Source organism: Simochromis diagramma, unplaced genomic scaffold (genome assembly GCF_900408965.1).
Source record: "Simochromis diagramma unplaced genomic scaffold, fSimDia1.1 OVJJ01000385.1, whole genome shotgun sequence".
Taxonomy (NCBI): domain Eukaryota; kingdom Metazoa; phylum Chordata; class Actinopteri; order Cichliformes; family Cichlidae; genus Simochromis; species Simochromis diagramma.
Window position 1 is genome coordinate 204384 of NW_024386751.1, and position 19345 is coordinate 223728.

At 40.7% G+C, this 19345-nt stretch overlaps 1 protein-coding gene and 2 gene segments (V, D, J or C); 1 reads left to right on the plus strand and 2 right to left on the minus strand.

Moving 5' to 3' along the window:
• The first annotated feature begins 242 nt into the window (after positions 1–242).
• LOC120728552 (zinc finger protein 271-like) lies at positions 243–13878 on the plus strand. The gene is made up of 4 exons (XM_040023567.1): positions 243–529; positions 2304–3198; positions 8925–9112; positions 12548–13878. Exons 1-4 carry the CDS (start codon positions 358–360, stop codon positions 13522–13524), a joined length of 2232 nt encoding a protein of 743 aa, XP_039879501.1. The 5' UTR covers positions 243–357; the 3' UTR covers positions 13525–13878.
• LOC120728428 lies at positions 7173–8760 on the minus strand. The segment is given in 2 exon segments: positions 7173–7695; positions 8449–8760. Coding segments are annotated over 2 exon segments (363 nt in total).
• Positions 13879–15816: 1938 nt separating the features above from the next.
• Positions 15817–17745, minus strand: LOC120728402. The segment is given in 2 exon segments: positions 15817–17365; positions 17451–17745. Coding segments are annotated over 2 exon segments (426 nt in total).
• Between the last annotated feature and the right edge of the window lie 1600 nt (positions 17746–19345).

Below are 19345 nucleotides of genomic sequence, written 5' to 3' on the forward strand. Positions count from 1 at the left end.
ACGTGAGTCGACCAACCAATAATCTATTTCTCTTATAAAAATGAGAAGAACTCAAACTAACAATCAGTTTTCAGTTTAAACAGAGAATTTTCTAAGTTGAAATTCAACTTATTATGGTTAAAATAATGTTTTGTTTTTGTGAAATGCGGTAAAAACAAATAAATATATAACTTCGTACTATAACCTGATTTGGGAAAGAAACCTGTCCTTCTCTGTCGGAACTTTACTGTGTAACACCAGGCGGAAGTAAACAGGAAAGAGCGGAAGTTCCGTTAGCTTTTCTCCTGTGTGACAGAGAAGGAAGACGGTCGTATTGTTGTCGTCTCTCAGCCGAATCTTTGAGCCGTTTGAGCAACCATGTCTTCAGTTCAGTATCTGAGAGAGTTTATCAACGAGCGACTAACTGCTGCTGCGGAAGAAATCTTCTCAGAGTTTGAAAAAACGATCGTCCAGTACGAGGAAGTGATCGACCGTCAGCGCAGACTGCTGGATATCACCTGGAAACCCGAGATAAAGCTGCACACAGCAGGCGAGTCTCACTCTGATGGATGGATGAACTCACACATGAACGAGTCTCACTCATTTTAAAGTTATTTGCTATGTTTTATATGTTTATCATATTATTGCTTTGGGATGTTCAGCTCTTCTTCACTCCCGCACTCGTCATCACCTCTGCTCTCTCTTATTGTCCTGGTTGTAAAAATAGTGCAACGTGATGATTGGTTACTTAGCATCAGATTATTTTTTCATTGAGTCAGCTAATTATTTAAAAACATTGCATAAAGGGAAATATTTAGACAGTATTTCCTACCATAAGAGCTGAACTGTCGTCAGGTCCGCTGCCGACTACAGGCCAATATTTCATGCAGCTACAGATGTGCATCCAACACATCTGTTGCTTTTTATTACCGGGTTCTTTTCCATCCAGTGAAACGTGTCTTCACAGCTGCATCTCTTCCTCTTCTGTTTCACACACATCTTATGTATTTTATTTTGAGTCAATCACATTTTTTCAAATGAAGGGCTTATTTTCTTCTTCTGAAGTCACATTATTGTCACAGAGTGCACACTGACTTTGTAAAGTAATATGCACTATATACATGCACAGTATATTAGTTACTCGGTTAGACAACAGTGGTACTTGTGTTCTTTCTTTTGCATGGAAATAATAACCTGAACGGTTACCATGGTTACCCACTACCATGCGTGTCTGTGTGCACACTGAGAGGAGAGAATGAGAGCAGTGGTGCTGCTTTTTGAGCCTGACGTTACTCTCGGTAGCATCCACTTATCCCCCTGGTGCTCTCAGTAACTCTCAGAGTGAACGAGAAATGATCAAATAAAACACACGAACAGATGATGGAAATATAATATTGATCTGCAATAGCACTTCAATTCACTTTGGTTTTATTTATATAGCACCAAAGCACAGCAACAATTGCCTCAAAGCGCTTTATATTTAATGTCAGTTGTTATATTTAAGCTCTGCTTCAAAGCCAAAAACACACAGAAGCAAAACAAAAAAACAAGAACAGCTGATGACTCTCACAAGGTCGTTCATACGTTCATTTTTTAAAAACTTTTTTAACTGTCTTCTCAGCTGATTCAGAACGCCCTGCCTGGATTTTCACTGACACCAAGAAATAAGAATATAAAAGGCCTTTTCTTTATGTGCCTGGGCATGTAGTTATATTAGTGAGTTTGGTTCTGTAGGTTTCTTTGAGTTTTAATATATTATAAATGTAATTTTATGAAGCTCTTTACTACCTTTTTAACCCTGTGTGTGGGTTTATTTGGGGCGACCGTGGCTCAGGGGGTTGGGAATCGCATCTGTAACCGGAAGGTCGCCGGTTCGATCCCTGGGCCCTCTGTCCTGGTCGTTGTGTCCTTGGGCAAGACACTTCACCTACCGCCTACTGGTGTTGGCCAGAGGGGCCGATGGCGCGATATGGCAGCCTGGCTTCTGTCAGTCTGCCCCAGGGCAGCTGTGGCTACAACTGTAGCTGCCTCCACCAGTGTGTGGATGTGAGAGTGAATGAATAGTGGCATTGTAAAGCGCTTTGGGTGCCTTGAAAAGCGCTCTATAAATCCAATCCATTACTGAGGTAATGCTGTAAAATAAACGGTTTATCCCCACAAAAAAAAAACAAAAATCTTTTTCCAGACGTGATTTTTAGCTTTTTTTTACACATCCGACCAGACTTTTAGAAGAAGCGGAAACATTGTGTGTGTTTATTTTAATGATTGCTCAGAGGAGTTTTTCTGTCATCACATCAGTTTTCTTTATGTTGGCTTCGTTCTAGGCCTCCAGCAGCAGCATGTCTATAAGGAGGAGGATTTTCTCATTAACCAGCAGCTCTGTAATGAGGAGAACCGCGGGGAACCAGAGCCTCTCCAGATCAAACATGAACAGGAGGATTTCTACAGCAGTCAGGAGGGACAGCAGCTTGCACTGAAGGAGGACATTGATACCTTTATGGTGACTGCTGCTTATGAGGAAAGAGCCCACGGTGAACCAGGACCAGACAGGGAGCAGCTCCTCTCTCACAGCTTCCTGATAGCTGAGGGTCAAGATCAGGGAGGAAGCAACTATGTAGATTTAGGATCAGCACATAGTGCAAACAGAAGTCACAGTACCGATGCAGAAGACTCTCCCACGTCAGAGGGTCAGTGTAACACTGACATAGGTAAAAAGTCGGTAACATGCAATGTTTGTGGAAAATTGTTTAAGAATAAATACAAAATACACGAACATCACAGAATCCACACAGGCGAGAAGCCCTATCTTTGTGAAACGTGTGGGAAAAGTTTTACTCAAGGCGGTAGTCTGTTGGTTCACATGAGGACCCACTCGGGTGAGAAACCGTATACCTGTAACACCTGTGGTGAAAGATTTTGTTACTTATTAGCACTTAAAAAGCACAAGGCGGTGCACACAGGTGAAAATCCATTTTTTTGCACAACGTGCGGGAAAACGTTCACTCAAAGGGGCAGTTTGTTGGTCCACATGAGGATCCACTCAGGAGAGAAGCCGTATTCTTGCAAAACATGTGGGAAAAGTTTCACTAAAAAATGTACTTTATTGGTGCACGTGAGAATTCACACCGGTGAGAAGCCATACACTTGCAAAGTATGTGGGAAAAGTTTTACCCAAAGAGGTGGTTTGGTAGTCCACATGAAAACTCACGCAGGGAAAAAGTTTTAGTTCTGAATATTTAGCAGGGAACAGTGTATTTATGAAGCCGAGCTTGACAAAAGTATCGAACCCGTTAACAGTAAAGCTTTCACAATCAGAGCTGGCTTTACACACTTCCTGCTGCTCAATAAAAGGTCTTTAAAAGTCTGAAATTAAGGTCATGACTGATCTCAAAAGCTCATACATGTTCCATAAATGTGATGAAATAATGAAATCTGGCAAACAAAAAAACATCACAATTTAAACGTCAGTTTTTCTGCGTGTTCTCGGCTCTCACCGGTGATGATGCAGATTTATGTATATTAAGATGTAGTGATGTGAACCGGCGCTAACCTAATAGCTTACTTGTAGTCTTCTGATATTCTGCTATTCAACAGCAGCCTGTAGACGATAGCACTTAGTATGAACACTGTAGATGCTCACGCCTGTTTCAGAAATGGGAAAATAGGAGGCGGGAAGTAGAGTCCCATATCCATACTGGCACTTAACATGTCTTTAGTTCAGATGATGAATCATCTCATTCTGTAAACATATGAAGGTAAAACAGTATTAGGAACTAACATTTGTCTGATTTTTAACTTTACAGTTATTTATGTTTTTTATATATATGTGTGTGTAAAAGCAGAAACAGTAGGTGAAGAAAAAGTGTAAGATTTCGACTCATGTGTTTCCCACTTTAACACACACTCACTCCTCTTCATGATGAAAACAAAGATTGGGTGTATTATCCTGTGCGTCTGCAGCAGAGTTCATCCTCATTTCTGCAGCCGTGATCGAACAAACATGTAAATCTAAAATTGAATCATTCTCAGCAGCAGATCTCAAACAAACTATAAAATAAATATGAAATGACTGTTGGCCATTAAAAAGCATTTGGCTAGTGTAGGTGACTAAGATGCAGCTGTATTGTTTTTGCAGTGTGAACAGCCGCGGTGCTGTGAGTTTGAACATATGACTAACGAAAGGATCAAAACTGTTTGTTGAGGAGATTTTTGCACTTGTGAGTCGATTTCTACCAAACTAGTAGGACCGCACGATTCTGGCAAAAATAATTCTCCTGATTTTTTGATCAATATTGTGATCATGATTAATTGTTGTGATTATTCATGTATTTTAGTGACAAAAGGCATTTACTGCATGTAAACATAACACTGCTTTTACATCCATAATGCAACATTCCTAATATTACTCACCCACATTCCAAAAAATATATATATATTAACGAATTAATTAAAACACTTTTCCAGACCGATATGGTGCAAGCCTGATGTAAGCGCATCCACTTAACACTAAATGTAAAGTCTTTCCCTGCATTCACTGTACCTGCATGATGGATGTAGATCGACAGCTCTGACCTCCCTCTACGTTTCCCTGCGTGCTTTTGCATGCAGTGCAGGTATCTCCTCTTCAGGAATAGAACTGAGTGAGCGAGTCCGTGTGCTGAAACCTTTATTGTGGACATGACGAGTCAATGTCGGATAACTCACGTCAGTAACCATTTCTTTATTTCTTTAGCCTTTGTGCGTCAGTCGTGCTGCAGTTCGTGGATTGTTTTCAGGCGATTAACCTCCTGGGACCTGCCGTCCACATGTGGACGTCACATTTTGGGTTATTTAGACCAAAATACTCAGTTTTGCTCTACCAGGGCCTGATATCCACTTACGAGGACGTTATACTGCTACTGTTCTATCAGAATTTTAAACGAATATCCTCATATGTGGCTCTCATTTTTCTTAAAAACAAAAATAAGTTTTAAAAAAAAAATCTGGCAATTCTTTGTTTTTACATTCATCGGGCCCCGATGTGACCAAATATCAAAGAGAAATTAAAAATGCTGCCGTGGAAGAGTTCGGGTCTTAGGAGGTTAAAGCACTCTTCACACGTGATTTCGTCTTCATTACGTCTCTTCCATTAAATTCAAAGTATTTCAAAACAACAGAGTATGATGCTGAACGACAAGCTCCTCCCCCTCTGCTGTACAGCACAGCTCAGTTTTGTTATATGTGTCTTAACACAGTGTTACTCGTGCAGACGAGTTCAGGAAACCTTCAGAGAACAGCTGTGATTCAGGAAGTGCTTGATGTGCTTTTGTGTTCTGTTTGTCGAGCACACAGTTTCAGTTTTGTTCCATGATCATCATTTCATAGAAGGAAGCCAAAATCAAATTCAAGGCTGAAATCTGATCATTTCACTGCCCTACAAGCTACTGATCAACACAATGTGACAATTTTATGTGTTATTACTTTTATTTTCTCTCATGTGCAGCAGAGACGCAACTTTAGACGACTCGGTGTCGCTTCTGTGTCACGCTGTGGCGCTCTCATGATGAGGGTTTTTAATTCTCCAGTGAAACATGATGAATCTCACACAAGGTCATTTTTTGTTTGAATTGTGTTAAGTTTGTTTGTGCAGTGTACCATTGGATGTGCGGACAGCCACTGAATTACAGTTGGTGTTTCATGATATAAACTCTTGTTAAAGCCGGCCATAGACAGAAGTACATTTGTTCTGTTTCATTATAAAATCTGTGTTTTCCAGCACTCACACACTCTGGTAGAAAAATGTGTGTAATATGAACCGAAGTGTTTCCTGTTGTTGCTAAGTTCTGTGAGTTTGCTGCAGTTTTCTGTCACAACAATGTAAATATCAAAAGGTACAAGTGGAGGCGTTGCTCGGCAACTCTTAGTTTTTAAAGCAGCTTCTTTCCCTGCAGAGTTAGACTGGCTTTGTTTTCCTTTTACCGCCATCAGTTAAGTTTGTGTGTGTATTTGAACTTGGTTGGAAAATTGGATGTATGAAATGTTTCCATTGTATTCTGTCATATTCTGATCTACGTATGATTTCTTTCCCTTGTTTTTACTCTACCTCAGATATTTGGATTGTGACCTGAGATACTGAAGCTGAGAAATCCTGTAGTGCTCACTGACCACACGAGTCTTTTATTTGTGGAAAGCATGTATCACTTTTTGTTCTTCTGTTTTGTGTTCAACTAATTTTGATTGTTCAGGATTTAGAAGTGAAACTAGGAAGTTGTAGATTTTCACCATGCTCTTATAAAAAGCTCTTTCTAAAGTTTTTTTGTCTGTTTCATGATTTATAAATCAAAGCCGCAGTAAAGATGCAGAGCTGAAGATGAAGACATTTCACAGAATCAGAAGCCACAGTGTGTCAGAATTAATACTGAACTGTTAACTTAAATCAGGAAGTGAAATTCTGGAGATGAAGATTGTCTTTTGTCAGAGTGTCCTGGGCTCAGAGACACAGAAACCCCTTCGTTTCACGACATTTACATTTCAGATGCTTTCCATTTCAGGACCACAGACAGCAACGATGTTTCCTGACTGTTGATGCTGATATAAAGTGTTGGTTTGTGGTTGATGTGGATTTGCTGCTCATGTGAATCCTCCCACAGTGTTTCATTAGCAGCTGTAACCACAGTGACTCTGATAAAACAGGAATTAGCAGAATCCATCTGATATGAAGCTGTGCTTTGAATACCACTTCCCTCCTCTTTGAAGAGTAGTCAGATATCTGTGTTCAGGTTTTTGTACAGCCTCTTCTACACTTTGTATCACTGTGTTTCTAGAGCACAGTAGTAGAGAGCTGTGTCTGCCAGGGTTAGGGCTGCTATGCGCAGAGTAGTTGATTTATCTGTTGTTTGGGATCCATAACGTTTATCAGGAATATATTCACCCGTGTATCCTTTGGCTCCTTTCCTGAGAATAAACTGAGGAGCCTGAAGGTCAGAATCATGTCTGTACCAATAAAGCCAAGCACCACCTGCATCTGTCTCATAGCTACATGTGAGTGTGACAGATTCTCCTTCTGTTTTAGTGACTTCAGGTTGTTGAGGAGTGATTGAGTCTCCAGCTGTTAGTCCTGGAAAAAGAAAGAAGAAAAGTAGTGAAATGCAGTCTGTATATCTGCTTAATGCAGCAGCTTCAACTAAACTTTAATCCCTGTTCTTAAACTCACCTATAATGTGAGATAGAAGCAAAAAGAGGTGCAGCAACATGTCTTTGGAGTTATTAAAGCCAGACAGACAGCACATGAACAATGTTCTTCCACTGCAGCACAATGACCAACAAATAATGTCATTGGATGAGCTCAAGATCAGTGGGCGGAGTCAGTTTTATAGCTCAGCCAATCAAATAGTTTTGTGCTTCCACAGCAGCTCTGTCTCTACAAAGGTTGTTACAGAGTTTTGCTGTTTCCTGTCACTGTGGGCCTCACAGCACAGTAGTACACAGCAGAGTCAGACACTGCAGCAGAGGAGATCTTCAGATAAAAATCGCTTTTGTCTTGATCTTTTCTAAACTTCAGCTTTTCTATTTTCTCTGAATGTTCATCTATGAGAAGCTGTGGATGTGAACCAGACTTCTGATGGTACCAGTAGAGGTTGAGGACAGAGCCTGAATAGTTGCAGGAGAGAGTCACAGTGTCTCCTTCCAAACTCATCACTACATCTTTAGATGGTGTCAGTAAATCCTCAGAGGATCCTGAAAACAACAAAGACATATTTCACCATCATGTTTCTGCATCTTTAAACTTAGTTTATAAAAGTGAATCAATTCAAACAACATCCAGATATTTTCATGTCCATCATCTCCTTTTACATCTCACTCCATCTTTTGATGACTCACCAGTCTGAAAGGAGACTATCATCATCCAAATGAAAAGCAGACCGTGTCTGTGTTCTGTCTCCATGTTTGTCTGTGTCAACAAATTGGTTTCCTGACCTAAACTCCTTCAGCTGCCTGTACAGAATGAGCAGCAGGACCAGTGAAGGAACCTCTCTACTCTATACATGCAGCGTGATGCCTGAATGGATTAACATGTTTGCCTTTTCCTTACTTTATTAGATATTCCACTGAAAATTAAAAACATACATGCACAAATAAATTAGTCCCATATTCAGGCACATGAACACCACACAGTTGGTTTCCAGGTACAGGTTCCATTAAAACATACATAGATGTTATACTCATATTAACAGTTGTGTTTTATGTATCTTTTTAAAAAATATATACCAATGAAAAGTACGTCAAACAGTTTTCTGGGTCCTTTCTCTTCAGCTAAACCAATTTAAAATCATCAATTAAATGAACTCAGTTCAATTTTATTCATATAGTGCCAAATCAGAGCAATATTAAGCTTCAAGAAGCTTAATATTGTAAGGTAGGGGTCCCCAACCCTAGTCCACGAGGGCTGGTTTCCCTGCAGGTTTTAGATCTCACCCTGGGTCAACACACCTGAATCAGGTGAATGGAGGTGAGCTGAGGTGTTAGTCCTTTTGGCCACGTGCTCCATAAAGTGTGAGATGTGGTGTTTGATGGTGGGATGTAAGAGGAGGCGGCCTGCACAGGTACAGCTTACTCAGCAGAGAGCATCTTATTCTTGTTTATATTCCAAACCCTGTTCACCACAGAGATCCACAGCCTGTGATACCAAACAGTCTCTGGAGCCACTGGATTCAAACTGGGAATCAGATTTTAGCATCAAGGTGGGAAAAATCCACTTATGATGTTACCGAAACCTTTTATTTTTCAGGAATGTGTAACTAATATTCCCTCCTACTAGAAACTGAGCTGTTACGTAAACGAAGTGGAACGGAAGCCCTTGTCTGCCGGAGCTTGACCGTGTGACACCAGGCGGAAGTAAACAAAGGAAAGGCGGAAGTAGCTTTCCACCTGTGTTGAATCAGCGGCGAGTGTGAGCTGAGTGTGTGAGCTGCGGCAGCAACGATGCCTTCAGCTCAGTATCTGAGAGAGTTTATCAACGAGCGACTAACTGCTGCTGCTGAACAAATATTCTTGGAGTTTGAAAAAACGATCGTCCAGTACGAGGAAGAGATCGACCGTCAGCGCAGACTGCTGGATATCACCTGGAAACCCCAAATCAAGCTGCACACAGCAGGTGAGTCTGACTCTGATGCTGCCGTGATCCTCATTAACGCCGTTTTAAACGTTTGTCCTGTAGCTGTCCTGTAGGGTGAGCACAGGGACCCCACACCGAGGCTCAGGAAACCTCAGTGGGCAGACAGTCTGTCTCTCAGCCGGTGAGAGTCGATAACTAGCCCCGTGATACCCGTTATCTCTGATTGGAGTTTAAAGTTTTGGTGAGTCAGCTAGCACACAGACAGTCCGGCTAATGCGAGCTTGGTTAAAGCTCTCAGCTGATTTTGTAACGGTGTGTTGTTGTCAGCTGGGTGTGGAGAGCATCTGGCAGACGTTACAGGAGTCTGTCTGCTCGGACTACAAGACTTAAACAGTTTCTACCATCAAGCCATACGACGCCTCAACCACAACACTTCAACACACACAGTCCACGGGACGCACTCAGAAGCTGCAGCTTCACAAGTTCTCTGTTTAATCTGCACTGGTCACTCCACTTTATTGATAGTTATGTTTTTAAAAAGTGCAATACTGTAACAACTGCCACAAAAAAAACAAAAAACTTTGTACTGTTCAGTTTGTACTGCTGCTCATCCCTGTGCAGTGTCCCATCTGCCCTCCCCCATTCCTATTTAAGATTTTCTTTATTTAGTCACTAGTGTGTACATATATTTATATATACATACATATATTCAGTCAGTTAACTGGAAATTTCTCTCTTTTTTCCCTTTATTATATCTTATTAATATTTTGCTCTTTACTATTTTTATTTTTTATTTTTATTTATTTTTTCTTCTACTGTACCATTCTGCTGAGTGACTGTCTGCTGCTCGTCAAATACATTTCATTGCGATGTTGACCCTGTGCTAACTTGCATACGACAAATAAAACTGAAAACTGAAACTGAGCTGTCAGCTGATCACCACCACCTGCTGAGCTGGCATCGCTTCAGTCTTCACAGGAAGGTCAGTGCCAGGGTACTCGATCTGTCCTTCCGGAGGGATCTGTTAAGATTTGTAATGGACAGTAGGGGTGGGCGGTGTAAACGGTAGAAATGATATAAATTTGATATAAATTTGGCCAACGGTACAGATTTTGACTATACCGCTCTACCGCATGTTGATGGTGTCATCAAGCTGCGCCTGTTTTGGTCAAAAGTAGTGATGGGATTTCTGGCTCTTTTTAGAGAACCGGCTCTTTCGGCTCGGATCATTAAAAAGTGTCACGATCCTGGGTCTTATGACCCAGTGTTTTGAGTTTAGTTTATTTGGATGTTTATATGATTAAACTCATGAGTTTAATCATATAAACATCCAAATAAACTCATGAGTTTAATCATATAAACATCCAAATAAACTCATGAGTTTAATCATATAAACATCCAAATAAACTAAACTCAAAACACTGGGTCATAAGACCCAGGATCGTGACAAAAAAGAGTCGGATCGTTCGGCTCCGAACCGGCTCTTCAGGTTGTTTTGTTGCTTTAATTAATTTATTATTAACAATAATATAAAATTATGCACTAAAGGAATTACTAATGTAAAAAAAAGTGGTTTTATTTATATATGTTTATATATAAATATATGCGGTGGCCCCCAGAGACAAAGCATGCACAAAGTCCAAAGCACATTTCTAGCGTTAACTGAACTTCCAAAACAGAGCTACCTAGATCACTTAAATTACACAATTGAAAGCATGAAAGCATATGTGTATTGTTTGTGTATTTATACACAAGCACTTATATATATTCAAATAATAAAAAAAAAAAGTTTATTTACCTGTTACTACCACACAACAAATCAATGGTATCAAGCGGTGCGGCTTCGTAGCTTACCAAAGCTACATTTTGACAGATTTTTGAGCGCTGTGTACCACATAAAATCAGTTCAAAGTCAGTAAGCACAACCAGAAGGCGCACCCATAAGGCGCACTGTCGATTTTTGAGAAAATTAAAGGATTTTAAGTGTGTAAAATACGTTATACAGAAGAAAATAATATATCGCGATATATATCGTTACCACGCATGCTTCAAATTATACCGTGATATGGATTTTAGGCCATATCGCCCAGCCCTAATGGACAGAATTTCTCCTCTGATCTTTTAATATATGTATTAGATCTTACTAAAATGGCTGCCGATCCAGACAGAGTACCTGGCAAGGTGCTAAGAGCATGCACCCACCAGCTCACCCTCATCTTCACAAGAATCTGCAACCTCTCACTAGATCAGGTAGCCATCCCTTCTTCTACAGAGAAGAAGTCCTGAAGTTGGCAGCATGGTGTTCAGAGAACAACCTGGCAGTGAACACCAAGAAAACCAAAGAGGTCATTGTCGACTTCAGGAGCCACAGCACTGACTTAGTCCCCCTTTACATCAACGCAGACTGTGTGGAGAGAGTCCATACCTTCTGGTTTCTCTGCGTCGTCATCTCCACTGACATCTCCTGGACAGACAACATCACAATGGTCATCAAGAAGACCCAACAGCGACTACACTTCCTGAGGGTCCTCAGGAAGTACAAACTGGACTCCAACCTGCTGCTGACCTTCTACCGCTCGTCCATTGAGAGCCTGCTGAGATACTGCATCACACTATAGTTCGGCAGCTGTACTAAGGCGGACAGAGCGAGGCTTCAGAGTGTAGTTAAGGCAGCACAGAAGATCATTGACTGCCCTCTCGCCTCCCTAATGGACATTTATTCCTCCTCAGCAGAGCAGCAAACATCATCAAGGACAGCTCCCCCCCTGGCTTTGACCTCTTCAGCCTGCTTCCCTCAGGGCAGCACTACAGGTGCATCAGCACAAAGACCGACTGACTAAAAAACTGTTTCTTTCAAAGAGCCATAACCAGCCTGAACTCACACAAGCACTGACCACACAGTTCCACCCCCCAATTCAAGGACTTCTATACACAGACTACAACTCAACTAACATCACCACTGTGTGACATTTAATTTATGTGCAATAGCCCGCACTGTAAATATATGTGTGTGTGTATGTGTATATATATATATATATATATATATATATATATATATATATATATATATATATATATATATATATATATATATATATATATATATAACAAAATAATTTTTTCCAATATTTGTATAATTGCTATTTTTTAATACACACTGTTCATTGTACATCTGTATTATGACAATAAAAGGCAGTCTTTTCTGTTCTTAATTGTGGAGTAGGGTGTGTATTCTCAGCTGTGGCCTTTCTCCTTCTAATAATCTTGATGCGACTTTCTCACTTCATAACTGACTGTGAGGATTCCAACATCAACACTCATTCTCCAATATTTTTAACAGCTGACAGCAGCGATCATCAGCAGTGACTAGAAGAGGACATTTTTTTATGGATTTCTTTACTGACTCACACTGTGGAGCCTTATTACAATCGATATTTTAATATGCGTTTTTCTTTTCTCCTTTCATCCTTGCAGACCTCCAACAGCAACACATTTTTAAGGAAGAGGAGGATCTCACTAATCAGGCACTCCAGCTGAGTGTGGACCAGGAGGAACCAGAACCTCCACAGATTAAAGAGGAACAGGAGGAACTGTGCAGCAGTCAGGATGGAGAGCAGCTGGGACTGAAGGAGGAGACGGATACCTTTATGGTGACTGCTGCTGAGGAAGGAGAGCACAGTGAACCAGACAGAGAGAGGCCACTCCCTCACAGCTGTCCTGAAACTCGCACCCAGGATCAGGAAGGAAGCAAGAAAGTAGATCCAGGATCAACTGGAAATACGAACAGAAGAGCCAATAACAATGCTGAAGACTGTCCCATGTCAGGTAGTCAATGTAAAACTGAAACAGGTAAAAAGTCTTTAAAATGTGATGTTTGTGGAAAAAGCTTTAAGAAAAGGTCCCAAATAAAAGAGCATTACAGAATCCACACTGGTGAGAAGCCACATTCTTGTAAAATATGTCAGAGAAGTTTTTCTCATAGGAGCAATTTGGTGCGCCACATGAGAATCCACACGAAAGAGAAGTTACATTCCTGCCAGACATGTGGAAAAACCTTCAGTCAGAACAGTCATCTGCTGGTCCACATGAGAATCCACACAGGTGAGAAGCCGTATCCTTGTGAAACCTGTGGGAAAAAGTTCACATGTAGTACGCATCTGTCAGTTCACTTAAGAACGCACACAGGTGAGAAACCCTTTCATTGTAAAAGATGTGGGAAAATGTTCACACGAAGCAGTAATTTGCTGGAGCACATGAGAACACACACAGGTGAGAAGCCGTATCTTTGTAACACATGCGGGAAAAAGTTCACATGTAGTAGTCATTTGTTAGTTCACATAAGAACTCACACAGGTGAGAAACCATATATTTGTAAAATCTGTGGGAAAATGTTCACACGTAATAGTGTTTTGTTGCGACACATGAAAACTCACACAGATGAGACGCCATAGTCTTGAAATTTTTCTAGAGAAGACATCCAAAGCGACTCCAAACTAGGAAAAAAAGGGATTCATGGTTAGTGTTATTACTATTCAAGGTTTATTAGAGTGCACTCCAACTGTGATCATGTGAGTTTTGTTCCATCTGTGTCACACTTCACTGCCATCATGAGGATGAAAGAAAACTCCAAATGAAAAACAGAATGAATATTAAAATGATCTCATTGCCAACTGGATACAATTCATATTGTGAACATTTTTTTCCAACCCTCATGTGTAACAAAAGCAGAATAAAGATGTCCAGCATGTTGTTGTAAAAGACTCTGTATTTAAAAAAAACAAGAAATAAAATGTCTTTGTAATGATGAATGATGTCAGCGTTTTCTTTTTTTCAAGCTGATGAGTTAAAGGCTTTTTCTCAGAGCATCATTAGTGTTAGTAATCGATACAGCTATCAGTGCCTGTTGTTTTTGTGATGTCATGTATTCATTCTAAACATAAAGTCTTTGTAAAGTTGTAATGTAGAAACGACAGATTGACACTGAAGGCTGCAGAGAGCTGTGACTGATCATAAGTGAAAGCGGTCACAGAGGAGAGTTCAGTTCAAACATGTAAGATATGCTTTAATCTCCCAGCTGACCTGCTGCAGGTTAAAGTTTGATATGATGGTACTCTGATCAATGTAAACATGTCATACTGAACCTACTTTTTTTTACAATAGTGCATATAGCACATTTACACTAGCACTCTAAAGTACATCATGATTGTCCTCCGGTGGCTCAGATTAATGTTTCAATTCAAAACATGAAACTCTTAATTTTAAAGTATCTAAGTTGTAATTGTGTTACTCTTATGTTTTACCATAGTTCAACTTTTTGAAATGTTTTATTTATATGTAGAAATTTAAATGTACAATATAAATAAAGATTAAATGTGCTGCCAGCTGCAGGCTGAGCCCACGGTTGGTTTGTGGTTGATGTGGATTTGCTGCTCATGTGAATCCTCCCACAGTGTTTCATTAGCAGCTGTAACCACAGTGACTCTGATAAAACAGGAATTAGCAGAATCCATCTGATATGAAGCTGTGCTTTGAATACCACTTCCCTCCTCTTTGAAGAGTAGTCAGATATCTGTGTTCAGGTTTTTGTACAGCCTCTTCTACACTTTGTATCACTGTGTTTCTAGAGCACAGTAGTAGAGAGCTGTGTCTGCCAGGGTTAGGGCTGTTATGGTCAGATTGGTTGATGTAGGTGATGTTTGGGTTTTGTAATGTTTATTAGGTATGTATTCACCACTCCATGATCCTTCTGCTTTCCAGAGTATAAACTGAGGAGCCTGAAGGTCAGAATGATGTTTGTACCAGTAAAGCCTAAAACCACCTGCACTCGTCTCATAGCTACATGTGAGTTTGACAGATTCTCCTTCTGTTTTAGTGACTTCAGGTTGTTGAGGAGTGATTGAGTCTCCAGCTGTTAGTCCTGGAAAAAGAAAGAAGAAAAGTAGTGAAATGCAGTCTGTATATCTGCTTAATGCAGCAGCTTCAACTAAACTTTAATCCCTGTTCTTAAACTCACCTATAATGTGAGATAGAAGCAAAAAGAGGTGCAGCAACATGTCTTTGGAGTTATTAAAGCCAGACAGACAGCACATGAACAATGTTCTTCCACTGCAGCACAATGACCAACAAATAATGTCATTGGATGAGCTCAACTTCAGTGGGCGGGGCCAATCAAACAGTTTTGTGCTTCCACAGCAGCTCTGTCTCTGTCTCTGATCTTTACTGCTTCATTTCTCTGTTGTCTTTGTCATCAAGAATCAGAGGTTTAACAGTGTGTGGCTCCCTCTAGTGGATGTTGTGGAGTATTCTGTTGTCTTTGCTCCAAAGGTTTTTGTACAGAGTTTTGCTGTTTCCTGTCACTGTGGGCCTCACAGCACAGTAGTACACAGCAGAGTCAGACACTGCAGCAGAGGAGATCTGAAGAGTCATCAGTGTTTTGTCTTCACTCACTTTAAACGTTATTCCAGGAACTCGATCTGATATTCTGTCTCCTGTTCCAAAATGAGAGATCAGGAACTCTGGTGGTTTTCCAGGATATTGTCGATACCAGAAGAAGTAATCTGTTCCAACAGCAGCTTTGGAGTATTTATAGGACAGAGTAACAGCGCTGGCTTCTAAAGTAAATTCTTTTTCTTTGGTTGGAGTGAGTTCTTCACATCTGATAACTGAAGAAAAAGGAATATCTGTTATTAATCAGTTACACAAAATTTACAGTAATCATTTAATTGAACATAGTTTCCTGTGTAGGTGAGCAGACCTGTGAGAGTGAGAAGAATCAGAGGAAACACACAGTGATGTAATGACAGCATGTTGAGGAACATAAAGTTTGTTTTGTGTTGAACTCTGTTGAATGTGGAGGTTTTTCTCTCTTCTATAGTTCAGTAACAGCTCAGCTCCTCCCTGAATCTCTGCTCCTCCTCTCTGCTCTGTGTTTGCTGTGTTGCTCAAAGACAGTAATTAGTTCAGGACATGATTTAGTTACACAAGGGTAATAAATAAGTGTGTAATTAATAAATATTGTAAGTAAATTTATTCTAAAATGTTTTGGCTTTGAAATCTGATCAGAGGAAGACGTGTGTCACAAATGATCTCTGTTGTGTTATGCATTGAGCAACAGTAGCGTTTGGCCATGACCCTGTCTTTGGCGTATCTTCTCCGGTAATGTTGTGAACAAATGTTTCAGCAGGAATAAAAGAGGAAGCTCATGTACATGCTCGTGCCTTGGGAAACTTTCATCTTTGTGAGTATTAATATGTTCAGATAGAACGTGGATATGTCTTTGACACCACCTTTTAGCTCATGTAATGTAATGTGCATGTTTTTAAAGTAGGTTAATTATTAAGTCTGGCAGTGAGACGTGTGTGTTAGCGAGGAATTTCTTTTTCATACAAAAGAAAAAAGCCTTAAGAAGGAAAAGGTTTATAAAGAGCTTCAGTAAAATGAAGAAAAACAAGACTTGCTCCATTTATCAGCTTCAGCTTCCTGCTTCTCATAAAGCACTTTTCTACTTGAGCGCTCAGAGTGCTTCATACAACAGCCTCGTTCACCCTTTCACACACATCTATACTCAAAGAGCAATTTCAGGTTAATCAAAGCCTCCTGTAAAAATCTGTTTTCTAGTTGTAATCTGCTGAATGAATCATCTGCAAGAGATAAAATCATCTATTAAAATATTCTTAATATTCTGTGAGCAAACAAAACGGAGAAAGATGAGTGTTTGGTTTGAAACAGGAATGTTCCCACGGCTGTGTTTCTTCCAGCTCTGCTGCTCTGCTGCTGCATGACAGGCTTCACCTGAGCTGAACACTGTGATTACAAGACTCAGGAGGAGACTCGTGACGTTATTGTAGCTGCTGAAGTTCGCTGTCACAGCTGTGCCTCATTCTCTCAGAGTCTACAGAGGTTTAACAGTGTGTGGCTCCCTCTAGTGGATGTTGTGGAGTATTGTGTTGTCTTTGCTCCAAAGGTTTTTGTACAGAGTTTTGCTGTTTCCTGTCACTGTGGGCTGCACAGCACAGTAGTACACAGCAGAGTCAGACACTGCAGCAGAGGAGATCTGAAGGTTCAGACCATTTTTGTCGTCGACCATTCTGACAGAAAGTTTGGAATTTGTTGTGTTTTGTGTTCCCAAGTTAAAGGTCAGGAACTCTGGTGGTTTTCCAGGATATTGTCGATACCAGTAGAACTGATCACTTCCAGTTGCTTGTCTGGAGTATCTGTAGGACAGAGTAGCTGTGCTGCCTTCCAAACTGGACTCTTCAGCTTTGCTGGCAGTGAGTTGTTGACAGCTGACACCTAAAGAAACAGAAATCTGTAAATATTATACAAAGAAATCGTGAAGAATAATTAAAATATTAGGATGAAGTTTTTTCACATGTACCTGTTAGAATCATGATGATTAACAGAGAAGTTTCATAACAGCCCAACAACAACATGTTGGACTGAATCTTCTGTGTTGAATGTGGAGGTTTCTCTGTCTCGTCTGCTCTTCAGTCGCAGCTCAGCTCCTCCCTGAATCTGTGTCTCCTCTGGTTTTTATTTCCTGATCAAATCTTGTCACAATGAGACTTTTCTGTGTTCTAACACTCACCTATGCAGTGAGAGAAAAGTACAAACAGGTAAAGGAACATGTTTCAGGTGCTGAAGTCACACAGCAGATGAACAAAGTTCAGCAGAATGAAAGACTAAGCAGCCTCTCTGCTGCACAGCCTTCTCCTCAACATCAGGCTGGAGTTCTGCAGAGAGAGACCATCTCATTGGCTGAGTTCAGCATCAGTGGGTGGAGCCAGACAGAAACCTGTTAAGGGTCTTTATGAACAGCAAAACATCTGCTGGTGTTAAAAGAAACTAAAGAGGTGCAGTTACAAGTACAAGTACATCCAGACAGTGACTTTTACGGCTGGCTTCTCCACATCAGTGTCTGCACAAGTTTCCCGTTCAGACTGTAAAGTTTGGGGAGGAGAAGATTCCCTGGAATCATCAGTGACAGTGAATTCACTGATAACTACACAATTATTTGACAGCAGGGAAAAAAGCATATCTGAACCTGTGTTTATGTTCGGCTGTGATAGTTGTAGCAGTCAGACAGTGAGTGAGAGAGACAATCTGCTGTGTACTTAGAAGCCATTTTTTCTGCTTCTGTTCTGATTCTGAGTTAATTTGGGTTGAACCCAGGACTGTGTCGGCGTTGGCTGAATAGCAGTGGTGTTCACCTCGCGGTGTCAGAACACACAGGACGCACAAATAAGGTTATTCTGTCTTTACTGTGATTCTGTAGCTTAACAGCGCAGCACAGCAGCACAGTAATGCAACCGCAGGCTTACAGAGGATGTACAAGAACTCGTAGGTGGGGGGCTGTTAGCTGTTAGCTAACAAGAGCAGAACATATACAAAATACTGAATATAACAAACGTTTAAGTCATGAATTAAGATTCATGAGCTTTCTTCCAGTCTGACCATGAACTACAAATGGAAATTCCGATATGAAGATCTCCATGCACTACTCAGAAAACCTTACAGTCCATGACATTAATTGCCAATACACCCAACAACACAAAACAGCCAATCAACCAAAGCGGTTGCCCCGTGATCGTAAGGTCAGGGGTTCGAATCCTCTGAACGGCTACCCTGAGATACCCCTGAGCAAGGTACCATCCCCACACAGTGCTCCCCGGGCGCTGCACTGGTGTCTGCCCACTGCTTCACTGAGTGAATTTCCCCACGGGGATCAATGCAAAGTGTGCATTATTATTATTGTGTACAACATTAGCAGCATGAACTAGCCACACAGTTGAACAGGCCAATACACATTGCACTTCTACATCCACTAAATGCCTAAAAGACTAAAGCTGTCCTTTCCAGGCAGGGCTCCACGTCCACTCAGTTCTTTAGCAACGCGCACGACTCACACCGTGTGTCGACATCCCCTGCTGAGTCAGTCCGCTCAAACTCTGATCCCTGGAACATGTTCAATAGTGCACCTGTGCCCTCTCGCCACAAGGGGGCTCCCACACACAGTTGACAGCCTTTCCAACACAGAGGACAGATTCTGTAAAATATCGGCTGTACATGATCTTGGGTGTGATTATTGTAGGGTCTACCTCACAATATAAAGCACCTTGAGGGGACTGTTGTTGGGATTTGGTGCGATTAATAATGTTTGAACTTTTAAGGTTGTTCAACATTCGTAGTTCTGTTTTGCATTTTGGAACATTTAGTTGTTTATTATAATGCAGTCTTAAGCCTTTACATTACATATTTTGACTTTTTGTATCT